Raw genomic sequence first — 26,435 nt, 5'->3', positions numbered from 1 at the left:
GGCGCACGCGCGCGCGCGCGGGTCCCAGGAAGGCGCGGGCCCGCGCGCTCTTCCCACGTCGGCGGTCCCGGCGAGCGCAGCCTCCGCTCCTTCGCGGCCCAGCCAACGGATGATGGGGACCCTGTGTGCGCGGCGCGGCCTGGAGTGGCTGCTGGGGCTCTACTTCCTCTCCCACATCCCCATCACGCTGCTCTTCGACCTGCAGGCGGTGTTGCCGCGCGAACTCTACCCCGTGGAGGTGAGGGCGCCGGGCGGTCCTGGCCGCGGGCCGCTGGCGTGGGGGCCCCCCGCGCGCTGCGGCGGCGCCCGCGTTCCCCGGCTCCGCTCCTCCGCCCGCGACCCCCGCTGCGGGGCTTCCGTTCTGTCCCCCTGGTCCTCCTGCGCGCTCCGGCCCGGACTTACTCTTCAGCCCGGCGTCTCCCGCGGTTTTCTTTGTCTGTCCCAGGCTCTTCCCACAAGTTGCTGCGGGGGCCAAACACTTCGTTCTTTGCAAAAACAGCTATTCCCCGGATTTGTGTAAAGGCTCAGCTGTCGGTATGTGAGGGTGTAAATCACGCCTTGGATTTGTTTTAAAGTTGTTTCTTGGAAGAGCTTTGAAATACCGTCTTATCCCAAAGAAATAATCTAAGTAGAATCAGATTCGTCAAAAGGGCATTTGCAGACAGTCATTCTAGATCAGAATCCAGCAACTTCAAAGGCTCAGAGAGAATGACTCCTTTTCAATTCGACCCTTTCAATTGGGTTCGCTGGAAACAGGCGAAGAGCCTCATTTTCCTGGTTGGTGGAGAGTTTTCTTTACCCCAAACTTTGCTTTAATGATTTATTATTTCTCCAGACCCCCCCCCCCCCCCCCCAGTTCTTTTCACGTCTGGACCTTGTGTAACAACTTTCTTTTATGAAATTCCTGTCCTCAGTCCTATGTTTCTGCAGTCTGTCTGTAGAACTAACTGGGCAAGACTTGACTTGTAAACCTATGGATTTGATTTTATCTCTTAAATGCTTTTTCTTAACCATGAACTCCTAGTGGTGTATGCAAAATGTGTGTGCCTTGTGTTTTCTGAGGAGAATCTATAGCTTCCATCAACTCTTCTGGGGAGGAAGGGGGTGTCTAACCTCCTCAAAAGGTCAAGAGCCAGTAAACAGTGTACCCCTACTTCATAAAATTCTTTTACTTCTAGATCCAAGCATAACTGGGAAGCCCTCTGACCAATGTTTTCTTGGAAAAGCTTAGGTAGTGTGTGACCATGGACCACAGACTGGGGACTGGGTTATTCCAAGAAATGCTGGCGTGTCTTGGGGAAATCAAGGCTCTGTAGCCTCAGTTGTCAAGAGAGTTGGGTTAAATTGCAGCTTAAATACACACAGGGTGTATATTAGCTTCACGTGTTGCTGCCATAACAAATGAACAAAACCAGTGCCTTAAAACAACACAAGTTTATCCTCTTGTAATCTGGAGTCAGAATTAAAGTGAATCTTGCAGAGCTGTTCCTTCGGAAGGTCCTAGGAATCTGGTTGCCAGTGTTCCTTGGCTTGTGGCCACACACTTCAGTCTCGGCTCTGTCATCACTGCCACCGCTTCTAGTCCAGTGTCCCTCTGCCCTACATGTGGATTACATGAGTCCTCTTAATATGGGGCAAATATGTTACTCCAGGTTATTCCAGACTGAACAGCTGTTGGTTTCTTTATTCTTTCTGGATGTGCCTGCCATTCCACAAGTCCGTGCTTACCACTCACAAGATACAATTAAAATATGTCTAGTATAGCACCACTTAAATTTATATATTTAATTTGGTAAAGTTCTCTCAGCTTTATTTAATGTTGACTTAATATAAAAGGTCAAGAGGCAATGTAGGCAGGACCTGGCCAGAAACTGTGTGTGTGTGTGTGTGTGTGTGTGTCTGTGTGATGATGTTTTGAAGGAATTAGAAACAGGCATCCTGGCTTGGAAGGCCTGTACCTCTAGTCATTTTTGTTGCTCTGGGTGGATAATGATAGTTTTTTGTTGCTTCTCTTTGTGGAAAATAATAATAGAAGCCTTGAGTTATTCTCAAATTCTCTTTGAAAATATGCCAAAATTTAACATTTGTTGCTTTTCCTCCCTAAGTAGAAGAAATTTTCCCCTAGAACTAAAAAGCCTACATAATGTTTGGGCTAAAAAATCTTTCTTGGTTTGAACCAGCCCAACCCTTAGAAAAACTTATGAAACAGTAAGAATTTACTTTGGATTAGAACAGCCATTTTCACCGGTGTGCCACAAGAATTTTAAAAATATGCAATACTTGACTATTTAGTTAGGGACATGGGCCTCTTTTCCCCCAAGATTGTCAGACTAAAGAAATGGCAACAGCCAACACAACAATAGCTTTCCAGTGTGAGTGAATCAAAATTAGACTTTTTTTTTTTTTTTTTTTTGTCAGATTGGCAAAAGAATTTTTTTAGTGTGCTTGGAATTTCAGTAGTTAGTTTATGTGCGCTATGAGATTAAAAAAAAAAAAAAAAAGTTGAAAATCACTAAATTAGAACATGGAGAGGATGGAAAGTATTTTATAGTATCACTAGAGGCCCGGTGCACAAATTCGTGCACCAGTGGGGTCCCTCAGCTTGGCCTGCAGAATCGGCCAAAACCAGCTCTCTGACATCCCTCGAGGGGTCCCAGATTGTGAGAGGGCACAGGCCAGGCTGAGGGACCCCCCCCCCAGTGCATGATTAGGGCTGGGAAGAGACTCAGAAGGTTGGCCAGGCTATGAGGGATCACAGGTAGAGGGCTCCAGGGCATGTCCAGCCCATCTCGTTCAGTCCCGATCAGCCAGACCCCAGCAGCAAGCTAACCTACTGGTCGGAGCATCTGCCCCCTGGTGGTCAATGCACATCATAGTGAGTGGTTGAGCAGCCTTAGCATATCATTAGCATATTATGTTTTGATTGGTTGAATGGCTGACTGGTTAACCAGACAGTTAGCATATTGGGCTTTTATTATATAGGATTTGCAACTGGGTAGCATTGCTTCTGTTAAAATAAGGAAAAACAAGTGAGCATCTAGGTTTGCAATCAGTCTATGATCTCATTCTAAGTTAGAAAAGTACAAAATTGTTCAGCAGTTGCTGGCTGAGAATCCCAGGTGCCTAGGCCAGGTAAAAGTTGTTTGTTTGTTTTCTTAATATATTTTAATGTTGTTTTTTTTTACAGAGAGGAAGGGAGAGGGATAGAGGGTTAGAAACATCAATGAGAGAGAAACATTGATTCAGTCGCCTTCTGCACACCCTCTTCTGGGGATGTGCCCACAACCAAAGTACATGCCCTTGACCAGAATTGAACCTGGGACCTTTCAGTCCGCAGGCCGACGCTCTATTCAATGAACCAAACCAGTTAGGATCAAGTAAATGTTTTTAAATGGATAACAATGTTAAGTTGAGTGAAATGTGACTGAGATATATAAATGGAGACAGTTTTATTATTACCTTTTAAGGGGGTCTTATCCGATATAATAAAAGGCTAATATGCTAATATGCAAAGCAACCAAACAGCGGAACAAGCAGTTGCTATGATGCATACTGACCACCAGGGGGCAGACACTTAATGCAGGAGCTGCCCCCTGATGGTCAGTGCGCTCTCACAGGGGGAGTGCTGCTCTGCCAGAAGGGCTCACAGTTGGCGAGTGCAAGAGCAGGATGTCCTAAGCCAGGGGTCTTCAAACTTCTCTCATTATGAGAATCACCTGGTGGAGGTGTTAAAACACAGATTCCTGATAGCACTTCTTATAGTTGGGATCCGGGAATCTGTGTTTTAACACCTCCACCAGGTGATTCTCATAATGAGAGAAGTTTGAAGACCCCTGTAAGCTGTCAATCAGACATCCCCTGAGGGCTCCCGGACTGCGAGAGGGTGCAGACTGGGCTGAGGGACTCTGCAGAAGCCAATTCCAGCATGTCATAATTGCAAGAGTTTCATCAAAAGGTTGATGGGCAACAAAATAAAAGGTTGATGGAACTTGGGGACTCAACAAGAGCTGAGTCACATAGGTTATCACCTGCTGGAATGGCTTAAGGCATTTTCCCAAACCTGAAAAGGATGATTGCTTGCTGCCAGACAGCTCAGGGCATCTTAATCTACATGGTATAGCCTACTCCTGGCCAAAAACCTGAACAGCAGGAGGTAATTCCCTAGCCCGACAATGGATTCTGTACCTAAACCTACCCTTTGGAGTGTATATCTCCACCTTGCCTTAGGACAAATTGTGTTAATAAAAAGCAAGGAGATAAGGAGAACTTGGTTTCTTCAGCCAAGCTCCTCTGGTGCATGGGGCTGTGCTCCAGCAGCTGAGCCACACAGCCCGGTTAATGTGCTAACAGAATGTTTGTCTTTGGATATTTGCTTAAAGCTCACTCACAGCAGTGAGACCTCAATATTGAGCATTTATCTTCTGATTAAAAATTAACAGGAATATCTTTAGATTTTTCCATTGTAAGCTAACTTCTTAGTTGGGAAGTTGCCTTTATTTATTGTCCATATACATACATATTTGGCTTTGATGGCAGGTGTATTGAAACCATGCCATTTCCAGGAGGTTAAATGCAACAGACTTATGTGGAGAGCCTGAGGCGGGGGGGGGGGGGGGGGGGGACGGGGACGGGGACGACACGACTCTTTAAAAAGCACAGAATGGGCAGCCTCGGGCCCTCTTCTTCTCTGCCTGTAGCCAAGTCAGCATGGATCTGTATCATTTTACTTAACAGCATAATTATGAGGGTGGGGCCCAAGCTAGAACTAAGACTGCTACTCAAGCTTTTACATCGCCTGGAAGCTATAGTTTGTGGTTTGGAACAGAGTTTGTTCTACAAATATCCTACTGGTCTCCTAAAAGAAAAAAAAACTTGAGTACTAGGGAGTCAATGACAATTTGGCTGGAGCTACGTGGCTCAGTGGTTGAGCATCAACCTACGAACCAAGAGGTCTGGGTTCAATCCAGTCAGGGCACTGCCCTGGTTGTGGGCCCGATCCCCAGTGGGGGGCATGCCGGAGGCAGCAGGTCAGGAATTTTCAGCATTGATGTTTCTATCTCACCCTCTCCCCTTCCTCTCTAAAGTCAATAAAAACGTATTTTGGGGGGAAGGGGAAGAATGACCATTTAAATTGTCTAAAGGTGCATCCTCACAGAGGTTCACTTTACTGCCTGTCCATCACTGCCCCTTCCCCCGAGTCAAATTCACTTCATTTCTGTATTTGAGGCTCTCTGGCCCTGAGATTGGCATGCAGTTGCTATTGTGAAAGAGCAAATGTCAGGATGATACTGTTTGTGTGTTCATTCAGCAAACTAAGTGCAGACAGTGCTTTTGACAAAGGGCAGCGCCCCTAGATAAGCGTTGCCATGGGAGTCACAGACCAATGCTGGTGGCACAAAGGGGCTGCGAGAGCTGGGGAAAACTCGGAGAAGCTAACATGCTGCGTCTGCCCTGCCAGGTGGCTGTACTCATTGTGATCTCGATCTTTTCCAGCTGAGAAACCTGCTCAAGTGGTACGCCAAGGAATTCAAAGACCCTCTGCTGCAGGACCCCCCCGCGTGGTTTAAATCCTTCCTGTTTTGCGAGCTCGTGCTCCAGCTGCCTTTCTTTCCCATTGCAACATACGCCTTCTTCAAAGGTAGGTAAACGGTGGGGAAATCCCATCCTTGCTCAAATCAGGTCCCAGAAATCTCTGGGAAAGTATCTTCCAAGGCCCCTGTGGTTTGCGTGAGGGGGTGGAGGGTCTGCTGGGAACGACAGGACAGCTCCTAGAGCCGGTATTACTGTGGCTCAGGCTAACGCCTGTGGTCAGCTGGGCCGCAGAACTGCCTCAGCCAACTGGGAAACTTGAGGCTACTTAAACATAGGACTTGTTGCTTTTTCTTTCCTTTATCATTGGTTTTCATTTTTCTGTTTTAGGTAGTATCATGCTGGCTTATAAGTAGTAGCATCAAGCTTATTCCTAAGGGTTTAACTTCTTTTTGAAAAATGATTCTTACAGTGTCCCCATGTCTGATGCTGTTATAAAGAAAGCAGTCATATCGGAATACGCGGTAACTAAGCTTGCAGAGCTTACTTCCCACTGCAGCTCCCAAATCCATCTCTTGGCAGAATCTACTCATCTTCTCACCTACATACACTCTAATTACTTAACAAACATGCTGCTGTCAGCCCCCCCTCCCCCTTTCAGACCAAACAGGTTTAACTTTTACTGCCTAGAGTTTTTCTGAATTAAAGTCCAACTCCCACCCTGGCACATTTAGGCAGCATTGTGACACATCTGGTTTCCCGTTGTTTCCATGGTAAAGGAGGGGTATGGTCCAGCTGAGAGGGGCAGAGACGTCATGGGGCTTGGCACGGGCACCCCTGGATCGTGAGCAGACCTAACGCTTCTCTCTCTCCCCTTCTGACACTTCAGGAGGCTGCAAGTGGATCCGCACGGCGGCCATCGTCTACTCAGCCCACACCATGACAACCCTGATCCCCATTCTCTCCACGTTCCTATTTGAGGATTTCTCTAAAGCCAGTGGTTTCAAAGGACAAGGACCTCAGACCTTACGTGAACGCTTAACCCTCATATCTGTCTATGCCCCTTACTTTCTCATCCCTCTTATGCTTCTGCTTTTCATGTTGCGGAGCCCCTACTATAAATATGAGGAGAAAAGAAAGAAAAAATGAGAGAACTACACAAGGCAAACTGCTCAGAACCCATGTCTTCAGTCGCATTTGAAACACCAGCAGCCATGACTTGTCTGTCACCTTCCAAGGGCACTGGCACAGACCCATCACCTGAGGCAGGCCAAGTTCACCATGTGCCCAGTTCCACTGCAGAATTACTAAAAACAGGACCAGACCAGAAATGAATGAACTTCCAAGAAACACATCCTGCTTAGCATTTTCATGAGTTATTTGATCCACAATATACATGTGACTGACTCATGATTCTCTACAGCAAATCACTATTCAGCAAAATGAGTAGTATGCTGTTCAGGCCATTGTTAAGTTTGAAATTATGCCTCTTCAATATTCATTAAAAACTATAGTTTTCTTGCCTGCACCCCTGGTGGGGAGGAGAGAAAATAGTCTGCAGGAGGTTTAAGGTTCAGCCCTGGCTTTCAGTCAGATATGGGTTAAACCAGAAGGTGCTTTGTTTCTGTTTTAAACAGCTCGTCCCAGAGGAGAGATTTTTTTTTAAATTCTTCTTTCCAAACCTTAGTCCTGTCTTTTTACAGACCACCAGACAGAAATCACTCTACCCTAGATCTGGTGTCTCAAACCTGATCTGGCAGTGTGCTACATTCTCCTAGTAGTTTAATCCTCCTTCCTGTGTCGGTCTGAGTCAGAATGGGGGAACCGCTGGGCCAGACATGCCCACTGTGCGAGTGGGGTCTCTTCACGTTAGTGCCTGGTGTTTCCCAGTTCATACTCAAAGCTAACTTTAAAAAGACGACTTATGAACACACATGGACAACTGAAGAAACTGCTTCCAGTCAATTCCCTTTGCCTGTTCTGCTCATAAGCCAAATTACTCTCCTGGGAGTATCTCTGACTCATGTGTCCAGTCCAAATAAAGGTAGCTGCTGACCACTGCCTGGTTTGTTTTGTGCCAAGGGGCTGGAGAGTCCAGGGTTCTCTTATAAGTGACTCAGTGTACACTTCAAGGGCTCCAGGAAAGAGGTAGATAAGCCATTTGAAAACAATAATTTATTGCTTTTTCCTCCAAAGCTTTGTGAGTTTACAAAAAGAAAATAAAAAATCGAAGTTTACAGATTGCTTATTTCAGAATAACAATGCAAGAGGTGAGGACCTGGACCGCCGTGGTCACGGTGTGTACAGATATGCACCAGCATCTGAAACAAGGCCCCTTCCCGCCCCCCAGATTGGTCTTATTGCCTTCAGAGATGGTGCGTCCTCCACATACCATCTCACATGATAGACTTGGGTCATTAGTCAAAGTCACTGGAATGGTACAGAGGTTTTTGTTTTTCTGCCCTCCTGCTATATAATGAAATTTTCAGTTCATTTCTGAAAAATAAATTGGTCAATAAATTCATTTTGTTCTGCTTCTACTTTACACAAAGCTTCATATTCAACCCGATACCTGAAAAACAAAATTGTTAGAAGCCCTAAAAACGGATGAAATAAACCATGGACTTAATTCTTCTAGAGAAGAATACAGGTGACTGAAATGATTCCAAGAAATGGTGTTAGAGTGAAGTTAAAAGACTAGTGTGCAAAGCCCTGCACAGGCCCCGTGGGAAATCCTCCGCCCCTAAGTGTCTCCTGCCAGCCACCTTTGCACACTAGCCACCTGAGCCTTCATGCTCTCGAGCCACTACAGGTGATTTGATAACAAATTTTCCATCAAATGTAAAACCTTCAAATTAGGATAAGTGAGAAACTATTCCTAGGAGAAAAATGAATAAGGATAAGAGGTGACTTTTAAGAAGGAAAAACAGAAATGCAGTCGAGTAAAGACTTTGCTTTACATAATGTCTTACCTTTCGAGCTGCATTTTCTTTTCTGCTATTAGTGCTTGGAGTTGCTGCTGTTGGGCTTCTCTCTGCTTTGCTATAGATTTGAGCAAATTGCGAGCACCAATGGCCTAGAAGAACAGTATTGCCAAAGGTCAGGCTTCATTAAAACCATCTTCAGCGTTAAGTAGCCTCCACCACTTGGGGGCTGCCTCACTGCCCAGAAGAGAAAAGAAGGCTGAACCCAGAGCTTTGGGAGAGAGGATTAGCCTCAGGATTCCAAATGAGAACTGGCCTAGAGCAGTGGTCAGCAAACAGCTCTCGAGCCACATACGGCTTTTTGGCCCCTTGAGATTTTAGCGAAGGCCAGCTTAGGAGTGCCCTAAAAGTTAATAACAGTGTACCTACCTATATAGTTTAAGTTTAAAAAATTTGGCTCTCAAAAGAAATTTCAATCGTCATACTGTTGGTATTTGGCTCTGTTGACTAGTGAGTTTGCCGACCACTGACCTAGAGCTCAGGCAGATGTAGGAGTACTATCCCCAGGGTCTGGAGCGCTTAGTGCTCTTTGCCAAGTCACCTATACTCTGCACACCTTCATTTACAGAATGATAAAGCCATCTATTTCAGTGATGTGAAGCTTAAAGGAAAAAATGACAGTGTACCGGCATATCAAAATCAAAGTAGGTTAATTGGACCAGGAATTGTTTTTTAAAAACAGGTATAATTGACATGTATTATTTAATGTGTACAACATGAGTTGATACTTGTATAGGAAATGTTTAAAATCTTGTATTAAAAGAATCTCCTTTTCACCCCAACACATACACACACACACACACACACACACACACACACACACTCACACACACAGTCAAGGGCAGAAGATGACAGGCTAATGAACGAGGGTCCCAGGCCAAGATGGAGATGAAATGCATGCTGCTCTTACCTTCATCTTCTCATTTTCTGCTTCTTTTGCAAGTTGGTCAACAAGCTCAAGTAAACCACCAACTATTTTCTGAAACTGGCCAATTTCTTTTGGGGAAAGAAGGAAATGTTTTTATTTCCTCAGCGTCATCACTCTTCCTCAGTATTCCCTTTCGGCGACAGGGAAGGACTAACTGCCCCTTCTAACTTGTGTCCAAACAGTTAGGTGCCTGCTGGTCTAAAGTCTGCCACCCTTGGTTTGAACCTAGAGATGATTGGCAGGTGTCCAGAGCTATAGGGAATATCTAGACCGTGAGTCCCCACGGCCAGCTAGCTGCTGCTACCTCAAGCTATGAAGGCCCTGGTGGACCTATTCTACGGGGGACCCCAAAGAGGTGCAAAGGGCCACATTCATGGAAGGACTGCCTCAGGACAGGAAGCCGCCTCTTGTAGCCACTGGACTTCAATTGATGGTGGGGCTATTCACCGTGGCCTCAGCTAATAAAGAGCTCAAAGCATTTAAGTGCCTAATCTCCCAGTCCCTTTTCTTCAAAATCCTTAGGTGTGGTGGAGCCCCCACTACTGAGGAGTAAGCTAAGGCCCAGGAAGATGGGACAACATTCACAGCAATCGGAAGGCTGGCAATAGAACTCATGCTGCCTTTCACCAGGTGAGCGCTCCACAGCCTGCAGTGCCCAGAGGCTGAGAAATCCCTGCTCCAGCTAGGCCTGCTCTTTGTCCGCGCCACTGGGCTTGCCTGGCTGCTAGCACAGGAGCTGTCCTGCGTATCTCCTGTCCAAAGATGTGTTCATGGGGTCTGTTGAGCTGCTAGCGATTCCAATTAATCAACTCTTACTCCCAATACAGACAAGCCCATTACTGAGAATACTATTTCTCCCAAGAAATCAAGTCATCACTACATAACTCTATTTCCCACTCCCAAGCCATAGTTCTGCCCCCACGAAGTTTAAGGTTTCTGGGAGAAAAAAAAAAAAAAAAGAAAGAAAAAAAAATCAAAGATGGCATATCTCAAAACACACACCTGCCTCTCAGCATTGCAGTGTCCGCTTTGACTGGTTTCCCTGTGGGACTACATGAGAGCATAAGAGGGCAGGCAGACAAGGTGGGTGGCACATGAGAATTCATAAAGGTGAGGGAGCCAGCAGCTCCATTCTGGCTGGGCCAAGAGCAACAGCTGAGGGGGGCAGGGGGGCACAGTTGGAATAATTCAAAGCTGAGTGGCAACATGTCTCCCCAAATGACACTCACTGTCCACAAAGTCCTTGCACTCTTCCTTGAGCTCTGTGGTCTGCTGGGTAACCTCTGGGTCCAACACCCGCAGCTTGTTCAGTTCATCAAAGTGCAACCCAGCTTCACCCAGGATGTCCTTGGCCATAGCTGTGAAGAAACCAACCCCAACCCACGATCACTTCCCAGCCCTCCAAGGAAAGCCTGCTTCCAGCCCCACTCCTGCCCCCAGATACCGAGGCCCAAAACCCAGACGTCCCTCGGCCTCCTCCTCTCTAAGCCTCACCTGTTTCCCTTCCAGGCTCTCTAGAGGAGGTCTGCTCTGAAGGAGTGATAGTAGCAGCCAGGAGGAGATGTGTCACAGATCAAGGGTCAGGAAAGAATAAAGTCCAGGTGCTCGTCACAGGCATCGTTCATTCAACACACATTTCTTGAGTGCCTACTACATGCCAGCATAGCTAGATGCTGGGGGTACAAAGATGAGTGCAACATGGTACCCGCCCTGGAGGAGCACAGTTTAGCTGGAGGAAGACAGACATGTAAACTGAAAAATTATACTGTGTTAAGTGCTTTTACAGAAATATCCCTAAAGCAATAGAGAACAGTTAACGTGGCGTGAGGAAGTTCACATCTGAATTAAGTTGTTAGCCATAAGCATATTTATTTATTCCTGATTATATACCCAAAGGACATGAAAAAGCTTTCCAAATACAGTACTGTAACAACACAAAAAGCAAGTGAAAGAGAAAATCTGGGTGAATGAAAAATTAGGGTTAAAAAAATAAGCCAGGAGTAAGCATATTACCCAAAATGTACGCAGGGGATGCTGTACGCTTGCCTGAACTGGGACCCAAAGTTGGGTCAGTCTCTTCCAAGCAGAAAACACAGATAAGGAAGTCAGGGAAGGCATTCCAAGCAGAGAACAGCATGAACAGCAGCCGAAGTCACTCGAAGGGCCTATCCAGCCTACAAGATGACAGGATGGAGGATGGAGCTGGAAAGGTCAGGAGCCATGCTAAAGAGGTTGGGGGTTTTCTGTCGGCAATAGGACCGGCACAGGTATCTTCTCCCTTCCTAGGCCACCTTGCATTCCTGGTCTAAAAGATGCATCGATTCTTGGAAAGAAACAATGAAAACTCACCCTCACTCTGACTTTAAAATAACACACCCACACAAAAAAACCAACAAGGAATACAGCCCTAGCCAGTTTGGCTCAGTGGATAGCATCTGCCTGCAGACTGAAGGGTCCCAGGTCAAGGGCATGTAGCTTGGTTGCGGGCACATCCCCTGCAGCGGGTGTGCAAGAGGCAGCTGATCAATGTTTCCCTCTCATCAATGTTTCTAACTATCCCTCTCCCTTCCTCTCTGTAAAAAAATCAAAATATATATTAAAAAAAAAGAAAAGAAAAGAAAAAGAAATACATGCCCTGTCTAGAAAGGAAGGCAATGCTATTCAGGACTAGCCATTGGCCACTACACCAATTCCAAAACCCCAGGTGTTCCAAAGGCTACCACCACCCGACTCTGCACCAGCCCTTCCCTCTGCTCCCACCTCCTCCAACCCAGCAAGGATAGAGTTCTGTTTGAATGGGGTGATTCTTCCGGGACTGACTGCCCAGAGCATGTGTACCATTAGAAGATCAATGATATAAAAAGCTGGTGTGGCCAAGTTGGCCGGGCATCGTCCACGTACTTAGGGTGGCCAGTTGGATTCGTCAGGGCACATGCCCGGAATGCATGCTCAATCCCGAGTAGAGGGTGTGTAGGAGGCAGTTGATCAATGTTTCGTCTCACACCAAGTTTTCTCACTCTCCCAACTCCTTTCCTCTCTAAAAAAAAAATCAATAAAATCTTAAAAAGGGGGGGAGGGGATTAAGTCCTACCATTGCCAGAACTGATTTTCAAGAGGACCAGAAATCCAGATTTATATATGGAATCTGATTTTTAAAGGAAAGTAGTTCAAAAATTCAAAGGAATAAAACACATCCCAAACCGTGTGGACCAACTAATACATGTCTATAGGTTATCTGTGTCTGACTGGGGCCCAGGGCCTTTGACCTCCCTGGAAACCACTCAAGTAAACAGGCTAGTATCTTCCTTTGAAACATTTTAATCATCCAGAGCTTCCTTATGATCAGTTTGTTTGTTTTAATTTTTTATTGATTTCAGATATGAAGGGTCAGTGAGAGACAGAAACATCAAGGATGAGAGAGAATCATTGATTGGCTGCCTCCAGCATGCCCTCCACTGGGGGGATCGAGCCCGGAACCCCAGCATGTGTCCTGACACGAATCAAACCGTGACCTCCTGGTTCATGGGTCAACATTCAACCACTGAGCCACATCAAATGGGCTGATCAGGCTTTTAAAAAATATTTGTTCATTTTTTTAATATCCTACTTGTGTTACATTTACACATATAGTCTAAGTACTTAGCACCTACTGGGTGATTAAGCTACTCTAGAAAACTTCAAGTAACCTGAGGGAGCAAACATCTGCTTCAACTGTTACCCCTTTCCTGAGAGCATGAATTTATTCAGAGACATCTACTGAGCCCCCTGCTCTGGAGCTGGAATAGTGGAGAAAATGCTTTAATGGTATAGTTCCTGACCTCTGGACAAAGAGAAAACAGACCATCACAAATGACGGTAATAATATGAGGAAAGGCACCGGGTGCTAGGGGAAGTGGCAGCAGCAGGACATACTTCTTATGGGGGTGGCGGTGTGAACAAAAGCCTTCAGCAAGAGGGACACTAAAGATGAGACCTAAAAGAAGCCCCAAAGCTTGTCAAAGTGAAGGGGGGAGGCGACATTCCAGGCAGAAGGGAACGCATGTGTGAAGATCCTGAAGCTGTGACAAATTAAACACATCCCAAGAACTGAAAGGCTAGTGCTCAAACGGAGTGAGCAAGAGGAAGCGTGGAACAGGATGTCACAAGATAAGTAGTTAGAGCTGGATCGTGAAGGGCTCAGAGTGCTGCAGTAATGACCTTGGGTTTTATCAGAGGCTTAATGAGCAGCCAGTGGATTCTCAGCAGAGTGACACAATCAGATTTGACGTTTAGAGAGACCACTGTGACCTCGGATGCAGACTGGATCGGAGGACACGAGGGTGGGGCTACACCGCCCTAGTTCATCGCGGTAACCCCAGCATCTTAGCATGGGGCCTGCACATAATTGGCACTCAGTAATTGTGGAATGAAAGACTGTGAGGACAGAGAAGGTTAGTACAGTAACCAAGGCTTGGAGCGTTAGAAGTGTTCCAATTTGAGTTATTAGGACTTAGTAAGGACTGACTGAATGGAGTAGGGGCGTGGGGGATGAGTGAAAGAAAAGAGTCAGACAAGATTCCCATGTTTCTGGCTTGAGACAACTGTCTGGCTGAATGAGATGGCGGAGGCCAGAGGAGTGAAGGGAGAGGGTTCACAGCTGACTATCATCTCTCCCCACTCCCACCGCTCGCGCGTCTGCGCCTCGGAAACACCGGGCCCAAGAGCCAGACTGCGCTCCCCGGGGATGAGGCGGTGACACGCTGTCCGCCCCGGGCTCTCCCGGATCCGCGCCAGGCTCTGCGAGGACGCTCCGCTCATGGGGCACAGGGAAAGGGCACTGGGCAGAAAGTCAGAAAGACCCGGGTGATGGGACCGGCTGTCTTCGCTACGTAAACTCCTTGAACTTAACTGAGCCACAGTTTTCTCACAAGTTTGTTGTGAGCATCAGCGCGTCCAGCTGCAGGCCCCCCCGCGGTGGGTAATCCCGCCCCCAGAGTTGGGCAGAATCCCCACGTTTCTTCCCGCCTGGGACGGTCTTTCCTCGAGGCGCGGGCCTGCCGGGTTTACCTCGCCCCGAGCCCGCCCACATCTCCCGACCGGAGTCACGGCCTACCTTCCGACCCCGCGGCGGCGGCGGCGGCCCGGGCTGAGGTTGGCGGAGAGTTGCTCTCTCGACCCGCGGCAGCCGTACCTGGCCCGCCAGCCTCAGCCGCTGCCACGGCTACAGGACCTGTATACGCAAACGTCACTCCCTGACACCGGAAGCACTTATCCCGCCTGACCCGCAGAGCCTGCTGGGAAACAGAGGCCTGAGAAGAGCGGCCGCTGCCTACAAGATCCAGAGGCCTTTGCACCGGAAAGTCTTCCGGAAGTAGTTGTGGGCTCATTAAGGAATACGCCAAGGGCTCTTCCCTCTCCCCTGATTGGATGCTGGGCATGCCGGAACTTGTAGTCTCAGGCTCCTGGGCCCGCCCCGTTGGGCGGCAGCTCGGGGAGGAGTGTGCGGTCGGAGGATGTGATTTCACAGCCCGGGATTGCTGTTTGAAGGGCGGCCACATCCTAGGGGCCGCACAGTGTCGGCCTGCAACCCACCTGACCGGAGAGGCGCCGCTGGGGACGGTAAGAATCGGGTCTGCCGACACCCTGGGCGAGGGGAAGGGATGGACGGGCCTCGCGCTGGAGCAGAGAGCCCCCCTGGTCCTGGGAAAAAGGCATGGGACAGCGTAGGGGAGATGGAGAGCTCAAATCCCCCACTGCGGGTGGGGTGGGGTGTCTGTCTGTGTCTCTGTGTCCCGGTCTGGGAAAGACGCTACACTTGCCAGAGAGTGTGGGTCTTCTTTAATTTCTCCAGACCCTTTGGATGAAGCCTAAGTTTTTTATACTTAGGATTTCTGCTAGGCCCGCCCTCTTTAACCAAGATGGGCTCTCTCTCCACGTCCCATTTCCCCTGTAACTAATTTCTGAGTGTTCTTACTTTAGGACCCGTACCTCCTCCCACCGCCGAGGTTGTTTGCCCTTTATTCTGCTTGGGTTCCCCTTAGCTTCGCTGCTTGTGACACGGATACGCCCCTAGCTTCAGGCATCCCCAGATAGCCACACACACAAAGTCCGGAAGGAAGAGCACTGAGCTCCCAGTGGAAACTTCATTCTCACAGGAATTACTTTCTGGGCGTTACCTGACAGAATCCCGGGAACCTATTGGTATGGACAGAATCTGAGCTGACGTCACACAGGGGCTCATAGCAATGGCTTTGTAGGAAAGGAATAGATTAACTTTGGGTTTGTCTTTCTGTTGGCAACAACCTAGCCTTTGAGTTCCTTTGCTTTGGCAGAATAAGTGGTGTTTTCTTTGATCCTGGGAAATTGATGCTAGACACAAAACACACAAGAACTTGTTGAAACCTATGAAGGGGTTTTCTTTCTTTGGGGTGGGCTGAGGAAGGTAAGGTGATCTCACACTAATGTTGCTTATTGATTGGGCAGACTTTGGTGAGGGTTCTGTGTGTCCTTGAAGCAAATGAGACGCACCTGGACAAGCCATCAAAGGAATTCAGTACCTCACACAGCACCGGCTCAGCCTTCCTTGGCAATTCTTCCCAGGGACCTACCTAAATTATCAGGGACCCCTTAGTGTAACAAACCAACATATATTCAATGCTTTAAAATGTGAATGGCATTGTGCTAAGTTTGGAGAATGGAGCAGTAAACTTGGGAAAACCAGTGCACTGTTTCTGGGCTGCACTTACAAGAGATGATGTGTAGCTGAACTTCTGAGTGTTGTGATGATTAAATGAAGTAATTCCACTCTTTTTCTGTTTCCATTACCACCACTGTAGTCCAAGCCTTCACCATCTTCTCTTGCCCAGACTACTTCTGCTTCCGCTGGTCTTCCCACTTGATCTCTTGAACCCTTTCAATATATTCTCTACACAGCAGCCAGAACCTGGATCCTTTATAAAGGAAATGTATCGCCGAAACCGGTTTGGCTCAGTGGATAGAGCCTCGGCCTGCGGACTGAAAGGTGCCAGGTTCGATCCGGTCAAGGGCATGTACCTTGGTTGCGGGCACATCCCCAGTAGGGGGTGTGCAAGAGGCAGCTGGTCGATGATTCTCTCTCATCAATGTTTCTAACTCTATCCCTCTCTCTTCCTCTCTGTAAAAAATCAATAAAATATATTTTAAAAATAAAAATAAAAAATAAAGGAAATGTATCCTGTCCCTCAGACTTCTGGGAAACTCCTAGGCTGGCTGGATTCCCAGTAGGTTTGTCTGGAAGTCTTTACATTCCCAAACGTAAATAGATCACATCAGTCCCCTGCTTAAAACTCTCCGATCAATTCCCATTGCAATTCATATAAAATCGGAACTCTTTAATATGGTCTGGTCTCCCTTTCTTTCTTTGCACCAGCCACTGTGGCCTTAACTCTGTTCCTAAATCGTGAGTCTGACTGACATTTTGGCATTTACGTTTCCATTCGTCTATACCACATGTGTCAAACACAAGGCCCGCGGGCCAAATCCGTCCCGCCAGGCCTTGCAATGTGGCCCGCAGCGCGCTGTCATCACTGCACTCAGCTGCGTTTCCATCACAATGACAGTTTATGACTGTTCAGTAAACCATTCAGCCTGCGATTTAGGCTGGATTTTAGATTTTGGCCCCTTCTCTGATTGAGTTCGACACCCCTAGTCTATACCCTCTCAGACCTCAGCTGGAATGTCACCTTCCCTGGTCCCTGTCTAGATTACTTCCTCTCCCAAGTCACTTTCTTAATATTGTTTTAGCACTGACTGGTTTAGCTTAGTGGATAGAGCATTAACCTTCAAACTGAAGGGCCCCAGGTTTGATTCCAGTCAAGGGCACGTGCCAGGGTTGTGGACTTGATCCCCAGTAGGGAGCCTGCAGGAGGCAGCCAATCAGTGATCCTCTCTCATCACTGAAGTTTCTCTCTCTCCTGCTCTCTTTCTCTCTGAAATCAATTATATATATATATATATATATATTTTTTTTTTTTTAAGATATTGTATTTCTCACTTTTGGAATTCCTGCTTATTTGTTTTATTGTCTATATCCACCAACTAGAATGCAGGCTCCATGAGGCCATGCCTTGTTCTCTTCTGTATCTCCAGTGCCTGGCACGTAGCAGGGGGAAGTAAATGCTAACTCTTACCAGATTTGTTCTTGTTAACATTCTGATGTTTTGAACTCCTTGAAGACAAGGCTGATATTTTCTTTTTTTAGAAACATATTTCATTGATTTTTCACAGAGAGGAAGGGAGAGCGATAGAGAGTCAGAAACATTGACGAGAGAGAAACATCGATCAGCTGCCTCTTGCACATTCCCCTCTGGGGATGTACCCGCAACCACGGTACATGCCTCTGACCGGAATCGAACCTGGGACCCTTCAGTCCGCACACCGACACTCTATCCACTGAGCCAAACCAGCCAGGGCAAGGCTGATATTTTCTCATCTCTCCATCCCTACTGCTTAACCTAATAGGAACTCAAAATTGTTTTATTACTGAATGAATTAAGTGAGTTAATAAATATTAAATGCATGGAACATTTATTTTTTTTTTTTTTTTTTTTTTTTAAAATATATTTTATTGATTTTGTACAGAGAGGAAGGGAGAGAGATAGAGAGTTAGAAACATCGATGAGAGAGAGTCATCGATCAGCTGCCTCTTGCACACCCCCTACTGGGGATGTGCCCGCAACCAAGGTACATGCCCTTGACCGGAATCGAACCCGGGACCCTTCAGTCCCCAAGCCGACGCTCTATCCATTGAGCCAAACCGGTCCCGGCTAAATGCATGGAACATTTAATGCAATGAATGCTTTCTATTATTTTTTTCTTCAGTGAATGGATTCTTTAGAAAACCAAAACGTATAACAAAATCTAAAAAGAAGTGACCTAACTTTACTTTCCATTTCCAAATCACTTCATTGATTTCAGATTTATCATCCAGTCTTTTCTAGTCCTTTCTTCCCATACTTGTTGGAAGGGAACTGAGGAAGAGATAGGGCCAGGTCTCTTCTCAGGAAAAGAAGCAAAAATAGCCATCCTGTAGTTGTTCAATTTTGAAAAATGGTGACAATTTCAGGAACTTAGGATAGGACCAGTGCCAAGAAACGGGAAGGTCAGGAAGCGCCTGCTGGAGCCGGTCACCTCCGCCAAGAGCACGGGCTGGGACCCTCCAGCCTGCCTCATTTCATGCCCTCCTGAGCTGCTTTCACTTGCCTTCCTGAAGCCAGACTCCGGTGTTCCTCAAAATAAGCACTGGTGCAGGCTGCTCCTGAGCCTGGAATCTTTGGAAAGGAAGTGTGCCCTGTCCCTCAGGCTCCTGGGACCTCCTAGGCAGGCTGAACTCCCAGTAGGTTTGACTGGAAGTCTTGAGTCCTGGGAATCTTGAGAAGAAAATAACTGGACTCTGGTTGGCAGGTCCCCAGGGTAAGGCCTTCTGCCCTGCCCAGTCTGCTCCTCTGACTGGCTCCAGGGACTTGGCCTCCTTGCTGCCCAGAGCTGAGTCTCAGGGAGGTTGGTGACGTGACCAGCTCTGGGCTCTGGAATGTGCGCCCACAACTGGTTCCTGGTACCATAAAGAACAGCAGAGCATCTTTCTTACCATTGCCGAGGGCCTTCATCTCTGCCAGGGAATCTCGACTTGATGGTCAGTGTTTCTCCTTTGTCCCCTGCTGACTCTTCTCTCCCATCTCCTCTTACAGCCTTTAGAGTATGAGGCTCTCACCTCCACTGGCCACTCACTCGTGACCCTTCACCACGGCGGAACCTTCCAAGCCCACCTCTTGCCGTGTGGTGATCTACCTGAAGCGGGAGATGTCGGGGGATACCTGCTTGTGCCCAGCTTCAGGGGCCAAGCCCAAGCTAAGCGGCTTCAAGGGAGGAAGCCTGGGCAACAAATACGTCCAGCTCAATGTGGGCGGCTCGCTGTACTACACCACCGTGCGGGCACTCACCCGGCACGACACCATGCTCAAGGCCATGTTCAGCGGGCGCATGGAGGTGCTGACTGACAAGGAAGGTGAGGTATCGGGGCTTGTCGGGCTCGGTGGGAAGGGGAGGAGTTCCTGGGGATGTGACTTCAGGGCAGGGCGTAAGCCTGGCATATATATTCCAGGTTTACCCTTCCAGTTCACCTAGTACAGGACTCCGCCTGCAGTCCTTAATCGAGCTCCAGAATTCTATCTGGCATTGTACATAGATTATTGTGTGGCTATCCATACTTGGTTTTTCTTCACGTAGGACTACATTCTCATAAGAGCATCACCATAGTGGCGGGGCAGTGGGCAGAGGCAAACGGCCTGGTGGTTTCTGTGTTGTCGGGAGGTGGGCCTGAGCGTTCTGAGCTTAGATCTCTGCAGGCTCCACAGAGCCTGGAGGGCCTGTCTCTCCTACAGTACGTACCAGTTCTTGGTTTCAGGGAGGAGGAATGAGAGCAACAATGGACTTAAGAGCTTGAGGTTCTGTTTTCTGCTACCCTATGCTGTGGACTCAGTGCTCATGCGCGCTCTGCCACCTGTCATCAGGCTGTCAGGTGGCCTTCGCTGCTGCCTGCCTCTGAGGTACCTGGAGGCAAACAGTCCCCTCTGGGCCCATCTGAATCCCTAGGCTGGATCCTCATAGACCGATGTGGAAAGCACTTTGGCACCATTTTGAATTACCTCCGTGATGATACCATCATCCTCCCTCAGAACCGTCAAGAAATCAAGGAATTGATGGCTGAAGCGAAATATTACCTCATTCAGGGCCTGGTGAACATGTGCCAGAGTGCCCTGCAGGTATGGATGCAGAGTTGGGGCTGGTTGGTATGGTTGGGAGCTGGCCTCCTCCTTCAGGGACAGAGAGTCCAGTTCCTGGAAGGCTGTGTGGCAGGAATGGTTGATGAGTCCAAACCTAGTTAAATACACCAGCTGTTGCCCAGGCCAAGCAAGTGGGCAGCCAGTCAGTTTTGGAAGGTGGCACACTCGAGCCTTATGACTAGGCCCTGCTGCTAGCTTATAGGCTAGATACCTGCATTTTAGGTTTTCCAGAAATGGAAGTCTGCTTGCCAGCTGGCAGTTTCTGTTACCAGGGGCCTCCTAATCCGTCCGAGGCCCAGCAAGCAGGGGCGGCATGGCAGAGGGGCTTTGACAGCTCCTGGGGAAAGCTTGGCTGAGCCTGGTAAACAAGACCTCAAAAAGGCTGCTCGGCTGTGTCGCCTAGGACAAGAAGGACTCCTACCAGCCCGTGTGCAACATCCCCATCATCACCTCCCTGAAGGAGGAGGAGAGGCTCATCGAATCTTCCACCAAGGTACTGGGATTGCGGAGGGACTCCTGAGGGCTCAGGCTGGGGATTCCAGGGCTTGGCCCGGCCCTCACACTCTCCTCCCTCACAGCCTGTGGTGAAGCTGCTGTACAACAGAAGCAACAACAAGTACTCCTACACCAGGTAAGGTGGGCATCGGGGGGGTGGCGTTGGCACAGGTTGAGGGGGGGGGGCCTTGGGGAAGGGCTGCAGAAGCAGCTAAAGGAGACGAGCAGCCAGAGCGGAAGTTTGGCAGCAGACCAAGGGAAGCCACCTGCTCTCCTGGCATGGCTGGCACAGGTCTGGGGCTAAGGAGGGAAGGACAGAGAGTAGAAGGGAGATCAGGGCAGAGGCCTTTGGGACTTGGTGCAGAGCCTTGGCTGGAACGGACGAGACTGAACATGTAACACCCCTTTAGCATCTGTCATGTCAGGCAGCATGCCAGGTATTTTCCCAGCATCATCTATGGGGTGGAGGAGGGACACTGGGAAGCCAGTGGGCTGGGACTCCGCCTAAGCCAACGTTTGTCCTAGCCAGTTTCCCCCTTCCCTCCCTTCTCCCCCTATCCTGCGTCTTCTCAACAGGTCAGTTAGGCTGTAGGAGGCTGCAGGCTCAGAGTCAGCTCCAAACCTTCCCAGCATCACCCTTACAGCAAGGAAAGAATCCCGCTAAGATAGCAGCAAGCCTCCTTCTTTCCAGGCCTAATGAGAGACCTCCTCCCTCAGTTCTCTCTGCTTTAACTTAAAACCAACTCAACTGCTTTTCCACATAGGCCCCCAAACCCAGACGGTGCCCCGTGACGCTTTCTCTTCCTGTCCCCTCTGGCACCTTGACTTTTCCTCATTTCAGCATGCTGGGGGAGGGGCGGGGAGGGCCAGCGAGTGTCCTCCCTGTGCGGAACCTCATTGCCAGGCCTGCTGGCCCTCCTGGGTTTTTCAGCAACTCCGACGACCACCTACTGAAAAACATTGAGCTGTTCGACAAGCTCTCGCTGCGCTTCAACGGCCGTGTGCTCTTCATCAAGGACGTCATCGGGGATGAGATCTGCTGCTGGTCGTTCTATGGCCAGGGTCGCAAGCTGGCCGAGGTGTGCTGCACCTCCATTGTGTATGCGACCGAGAAGAAGCAGACCAAGGTAGGGCTTCCCTCTGCGTGGGGGGCAGGACACACACCGGGGAGTGAAAGGGGCATCCATTTGCTCTCTGTGATGGTGATAGGCAAGGATAAAAAACAATATAGGGGGCTCAGGAATGGCATGAAACTGTTTGTTCTGGTCAGCTGGGAAGGGGCTGCTGGTGCAATGGGAAGGACTGGATCTTTGGAGTTGGCCCAGTTCAGGTTTGAATTCTCGTGCCACAATTTACCAGTTTTCTGACTTTAGATAAGCCACCTAAACCATCTGAGCCTCAGTTTCCTCATTTGCAAACAGGGGAATGATAGTGCAAATTTAACAGAGCTCTTGTGAAAATGAGACAATTCTTAAGAGAAGCAGTGCAGTACAGTGGAAATAACTGTTGAGATCTCTTCTCTGGCCTCTGCTACTTGGGCTTCCTGCTCAGTCAGCTTAGCCTCTGCAGTAACAACAGAGTGCCAGGCACACATGAAGGATTTGTTAGGCGAGTAATCATAAGCTGCGCTAACCCGCTCTCCCACATGGTGTGCGGTCCGTGTCCTCCTGGGATAGTAGCTGCCCACCATGAGGGTATGTTCCGGAGACGGCCAGGCCTTGCTGGTGTGGAAGGGCAGCTCATCTGGGGGAGTCCTGTGCATGTGAAGGGCTCAAAGCAGCCATCTCATGTATTACCTTCTGACCCCCAGGTAGAGGGTCGGAGAAGGACAGCTCAGGGAGATGGCCCTGCTTCCTCCTGTCATTTTTGGGGTGGGAGCTCCCATGTGCAGGTGTCAGTGGAGTCAGGACTCGGGGTCAGTCTCTGGGAGAGTTAGTTACATTGTGGAAGTGGCAACAGCACCTGTTACTTTCCTGAGTTCTTTCTCTTTCTGAACTTTTTGACTCACATACCACACCTGTGAGGGGCAAGGCTAGAGCCATTCTCCCCATTGGCAGATGAGGGAACAGAAGTTCAAGATGACACAAGTCAGTCTAGAATTCAGGTGCCTTGAATGCATCCCTATCCATCTTCCAATTAATGTTCACAGCTCTCCAAGGTAGATATTAACCATGGTTTTACACCGGTGGAAATTCAGGCCTAGCAAGGTTAAGTCCAAGGCCACACAGCTATTAAGTACTTGAGTTGTATTTGTACCTAGGCTAACCACAAAGCCAAGGCCCTAACCTCTGCACATACTAGTCCATTGGTCTGGGATCCAAGAGGACATGGCGATGGTGCTAGTCTTCTGCATCCTTATGTGCACAGAGTACATCTCACACCTCCCAAGGGAGACCTGCCTCGGCCTCATGAAACAGAAAGCCAGCTGCCTCCTGAGAGAGTTCAGGAGGCATTATGAGCAAGCACAGGGTCAGGGCCCTGACATGCTGCTCCCTCTTTGGGGTAAAATCTTATTCAGTTCAGTCAGTCCTCTTGTCCCCTCACCCTAGGTGGAATTTCCAGAGGCCCGGATCTACGAGGAGACACTCAACGTCTTACTCTACGAGACCCCGCGAGTCCCAGACAACTCCTTGTTGGAGGCCACAAGCCGTAGCCATAGCCAGGCTTCCCCCAGTGAAGACGAGGAGACCTTTGAACTACGGGACCGTGTCCGTCGCATCCATGTCAAACGCTATAGCACTTACGATGACCGCCAGCTGGGCCACCAGTCTGCCCATCGTGACTGACAAAACCCTCAGGGAGCCAGGGCATGGGACCCCCCCGACTCCCGTCCTGTGGAACCCTGCCCTATTGGCCAGCCCACGCTGCTGCTGGCTGGGCTTCTGCTCCAGCTCCCACAGGCATGCTAGGCCCTGCCTGCGAGGTCAGAGGGCCTGAGTAGGGGAGGGACCACATTGCTTTGCCCTGCTCCCTGAGCACTTCAAAATGGCTGAGTCCTGGCCCCTTTGCTCAGCATCTCCCTTCCTGTGACAGGGAGCTGCTTCTGCCCCCGGGGTGAGTGGACTAATGTGCCCACATCCTGCTAGAGCATCCCCTGGGCCCTTTGCTAAATGCCCCTTTGCTTAGCCGAGGCCCACAGGAAGTGGGTCATTCTGTGGAGAAGGTGCTGCTGGTGCTGTGGAGGCCCAGTTTCTTACAAGGTGGGGCTCCTTTTTTCTTACGATGTTTAAGCACAGGCTTGAGGTTTGTGGGTTTTTTTTTAATCTAGGAAATGAATAATTATAGGTCTAATAATGAGGGGACTGGGTATCCCTGCTACCCCTCCAGGATGCCAAGACCCTGGAACGGTCTTCGTCTTTGGGAATCTATATCTTTAAAGCACTTTGTTCTTTTGTTCAGGAGATTTATATTCTTTCCTGACCTATGTTGTCTTTTTCTGACACTAATCCCCTCTTCCTGCAGAACCAATCTGAGGGAGGAGATAGAAGCAATAAAACACGGACCAGTTTTGGCTGCCAGGCTGGCCAAACAGCCTGCCCAGTGCTGAGAAAGGATGTGTCCGTTGGGACCTGTGGTCCTAATAGCAGCCCTGTGAGAAAGGACACTTTGCCCAACATCTTTCGGTCACATAACTGACTCCGAGGCCTTACATGATTGCTCTTTTTGATTCTCTTTTTTTTTTTTTTTTTTTCTTTTTTTTTTTTGTTTTTTTTTTTTTTTCTTTTTTTTTAAAATCACCGTGCCAGACTAGAGTCAAGCTCAACAGGGTCTTCTTTCCCCGCTGATTCCGCCAAGCCCGTTCCCTTGGCTGTGGTTTCGCTGGATAGTAGGTAGGGACAGTGGGAATCTCGTTCATCCATTCATGCGCGTCACTAATTAGATGACGAGGCATTTGGCTACCTTAAGAGAGTCATAGTTACTCCCGCCGTTTACCCGCGCTTCATTGAATTTCTTCACTTTGACATTCAGAGCACTGGGCAGAAATCACATCGCGTCAACACCCGCCGCGGGCCTTCGCGATCTTTTTGATTCTCTTGCTGTCAGCTCCAAGGAGTGATGTCCTTACTGTAAGGCCAAAACCATTTCAGGGGCCAGGAGAACGCGGCACAGCAGGAAGGCTGTGGAGCCCAGGACCACTGGACACTCCCCTGCATTCTCCGCAGCCCTGTGCAGACATGGTGTGTGCCTGGCCGTACATCCCCTCTCCCCCCACCAATTGGTTTTGTGTCCTCATTGGAGATGGAGATTCTTCCCAGGGTGAGTCTCTAAACACAGGATAATGTGAGCAGCCTAAGCCCCTTAAAAGGTTTCTTCATTCTGTCTTGTTGGGTAATTTAGCCATGGCAATGCCACGCACCAGCTCTTGGGCAAGGATGCAAGTTTCTCTTCAGGGCTCTGTTTTTCATTGTTTGGCTTGGCCCTTGGGAGGCTGCTTATCTGAATTATTTTCCAAAGGAATGCCATCAGGAAGGAATGTTCAGCCAGCCTAACAAATAACAAAGCAGCACAGCCACTTAGTAGTACCCACTCAGTCAAAAAGAGACATAAATTATCAAGTTTAGCTCTCAACTACTCTTACAATAAGCCTTTAAGTGGCTGTTCATGGCTGATTCCACAGAGTCTATGGGCAAATGCCAGGCCAGGGTTAATAGACACTCAACAAGGACCTGAAATGACATGATGGAGCAGGAAAATGTGACTCCAATCAGGTATTTACACTTGTCACAATGGATAGTTTCAGGTGAAGCACCCTCGTCATCAGCTATGAACAGTTCTTCTAGCCCTCAGCGAAGTAATAAGATGAAGACAAATCCATTTCTTTGGCCAGATTCTGGCTTTGGCTTTGCGCCTTTTTCACAGAGCCTGGAATAATTCTGAGGCCACTGGCCTACTTCCTCAACTGTCCTCCTGATGTCCTTTAACACTCAAAGTCCCAGGTCCCCACTGAAGTGTTTTATAATGATTGTCCTTTGATCATTACAGCTCCTGAAACCTCTTTACTGCTTTGACATTCAGATTCTCTGCTCAGTTGTGACTAGTCTTCTGGGACTCTGAGACACTTCTCCCTGACTGAAAATATTTCCTTATCCTTAAGAAAAATAGTAAATTGAGCTCAATGAAGTAATCTTAGCTTTTTAAATCGAACTGTATGGTGTAAGAACGGAGAATTTTGCATTTCCTAGCCCCATTCAGAAAACACTATTGATTGTCTGAATTTTTCAACTCTGAGCAGCCCAAAGGAAATGTAAACAAAAAGTGTGGGTGAAGGTCAAATCTTCTTATCAGTTGCTCCGAACACTAGAAGCCTGCTGTTAAGGACATGAGTGAATATTGGGTTTTATTCTGTTTGTTATCTGACCAGGGTCTGCCTAATGGATGGTACAGGTCCTGTCATGAGGGAACTTCTGTATCATACAACTACAATTCTTTGTTCTGCACAGGTGATGGAAACAAACACTAATTTCTAATAAAATTGTTATACTACAGTGGTACAGAGCCGTGCTTACGGAGAGTACAGCTTGGTCAGCTTGCTGCAATGGATGTAGTTCTTGTATTTGTGTTCACCACCTGACCTCCTGTTCTCCCTATTAAGTCCAATTGCACTTAATTGTTCTGCAACACAGACTCCCCCTGGTGGAGGATTAAGGACAACACTAATAAGGGCCAGAATGGAGATTTAATATTAATTCAAGATTAAAA

At 48.4% G+C, this 26,435-nt stretch overlaps 3 protein-coding genes across 9 annotated transcripts; 2 read left to right on the top strand and 1 right to left on the bottom strand.

The window, feature by feature from the left end:
• TMEM97 (transmembrane protein 97) lies at window positions 1-7,744 on the top strand. Its single transcript, XM_036408567.2, has 3 exons — window positions 1-238; window positions 5,494-5,638; window positions 6,419-7,744. The coding sequence occupies exons 1-3, from the start codon at window positions 110-112 to the stop codon at window positions 6,676-6,678; spliced, it is 534 nt and encodes a 177-aa protein (XP_036264460.1). The 5' UTR covers window positions 1-109; the 3' UTR covers window positions 6,679-7,744.
• Window positions 7,745-7,982: 238 nt separating this feature from the next.
• IFT20 (intraflagellar transport 20) lies at window positions 7,983-14,690 on the bottom strand. Of its 4 annotated transcripts, XM_045571101.1 has the most exons (6): window positions 14,534-14,668; window positions 10,936-11,114; window positions 10,671-10,799; window positions 9,424-9,509; window positions 8,502-8,605; window positions 7,983-8,101 (listed from the first exon to the last, which is right to left on the bottom strand). In XM_045571101.1, the coding sequence occupies exons 3-6, from the start codon at window positions 10,795-10,797 to the stop codon at window positions 8,020-8,022; spliced, it is 399 nt and encodes a 132-aa protein (XP_045427057.1). In that variant the 5' UTR covers window positions 10,798-10,799; window positions 10,936-11,114; window positions 14,534-14,668; the 3' UTR covers window positions 7,983-8,019. The 4 variants fall into 4 exon arrangements, with proteins under 4 accessions (XP_045427057.1, XP_036264453.1, XP_036264456.1 ...); XM_036408560.2 differs by lacking the exon at window positions 10,936-11,114 and having other exon boundaries at window positions 14,534-14,690; XM_036408563.2 differs by lacking the exons at window positions 8,502-8,605; window positions 10,936-11,114 and having other exon boundaries at window positions 14,534-14,690.
• Window positions 14,691-14,870: 180 nt separating this feature from the next.
• Window positions 14,871-23,994, top strand: TNFAIP1 (TNF alpha induced protein 1). Of its 4 annotated transcripts, XM_036408554.2 has the most exons (8): window positions 14,871-15,039; window positions 15,400-15,621; window positions 19,146-19,462; window positions 20,050-20,219; window positions 20,644-20,733; window positions 20,819-20,871; window positions 21,640-21,862; window positions 23,285-23,994. In XM_036408554.2, the coding sequence occupies exons 3-8, from the start codon at window positions 19,258-19,260 to the stop codon at window positions 23,519-23,521; spliced, it is 978 nt and encodes a 325-aa protein (XP_036264447.1). In that variant the 5' UTR covers window positions 14,871-15,039; window positions 15,400-15,621; window positions 19,146-19,257; the 3' UTR covers window positions 23,522-23,994. The 4 variants fall into 4 exon arrangements, with proteins under 4 accessions (XP_036264447.1, XP_036264445.1, XP_036264449.1 ...); XM_036408552.2 differs by lacking the exon at window positions 15,400-15,621; XM_036408556.2 differs by lacking the exon at window positions 15,400-15,621 and having other exon boundaries at window positions 14,874-15,039; window positions 21,667-21,862.
• Window positions 23,995-26,435: the final 2,441 nt, after the last annotated feature.

The sequence above is a fragment of the Pipistrellus kuhlii genome, unplaced genomic scaffold, assembly GCF_014108245.1.
Source record: "Pipistrellus kuhlii isolate mPipKuh1 unplaced genomic scaffold, mPipKuh1.p scaffold_m20_p_39, whole genome shotgun sequence".
Lineage (NCBI taxonomy): Eukaryota > Metazoa > Chordata > Mammalia > Chiroptera > Vespertilionidae > Pipistrellus > Pipistrellus kuhlii.
Note: the sequence above shows the minus strand (reverse complement) of the source record. Positions and strands in the feature narration are given on the sequence as shown.

Coding starts and splice junctions, on each gene's coding strand:
- IFT20 (XM_036408560.2), bottom strand. CDS start 10,797: ATGGCCAAGGACATCCTGGGTGAAGCTGGGTTGCACTTTGATGAACTG. Junction 9,510..10,670: donor GTGCAAGGACTTTGTGGACA/GTGAGTGTCATT, acceptor TTTCCCCAAAAG/AAATTGGCCAGTTTCAGAAA. Junction 8,102..8,501: donor AAGAAAATGCAGCTCGAAAG/GTAAGACATTAT, acceptor TTTGTTTTTCAG/GTATCGGGTTGAATATGAAG.
- TMEM97 (XM_036408567.2), top strand. CDS start 110: ATGATGGGGACCCTGTGTGCGCGGCGCGGCCTGGAGTGGCTGCTGGGG. Junction 239..5,493: donor GCGAACTCTACCCCGTGGAG/GTGAGGGCGCCG, acceptor GATCTTTTCCAG/CTGAGAAACCTGCTCAAGTG. Junction 5,639..6,418: donor AACATACGCCTTCTTCAAAG/GTAGGTAAACGG, acceptor CTGACACTTCAG/GAGGCTGCAAGTGGATCCGC.
- TNFAIP1 (XM_036408552.2), top strand. CDS start 19,258: ATGTCGGGGGATACCTGCTTGTGCCCAGCTTCAGGGGCCAAGCCCAAG. Junction 20,734..20,818: donor TCATCGAATCTTCCACCAAG/GTACTGGGATTG, acceptor CCTCCCTCACAG/CCTGTGGTGAAGCTGCTGTA. Junction 20,872..21,639: donor AACAAGTACTCCTACACCAG/GTAAGGTGGGCA, acceptor CCTCATTGCCAG/GCCTGCTGGCCCTCCTGGGT.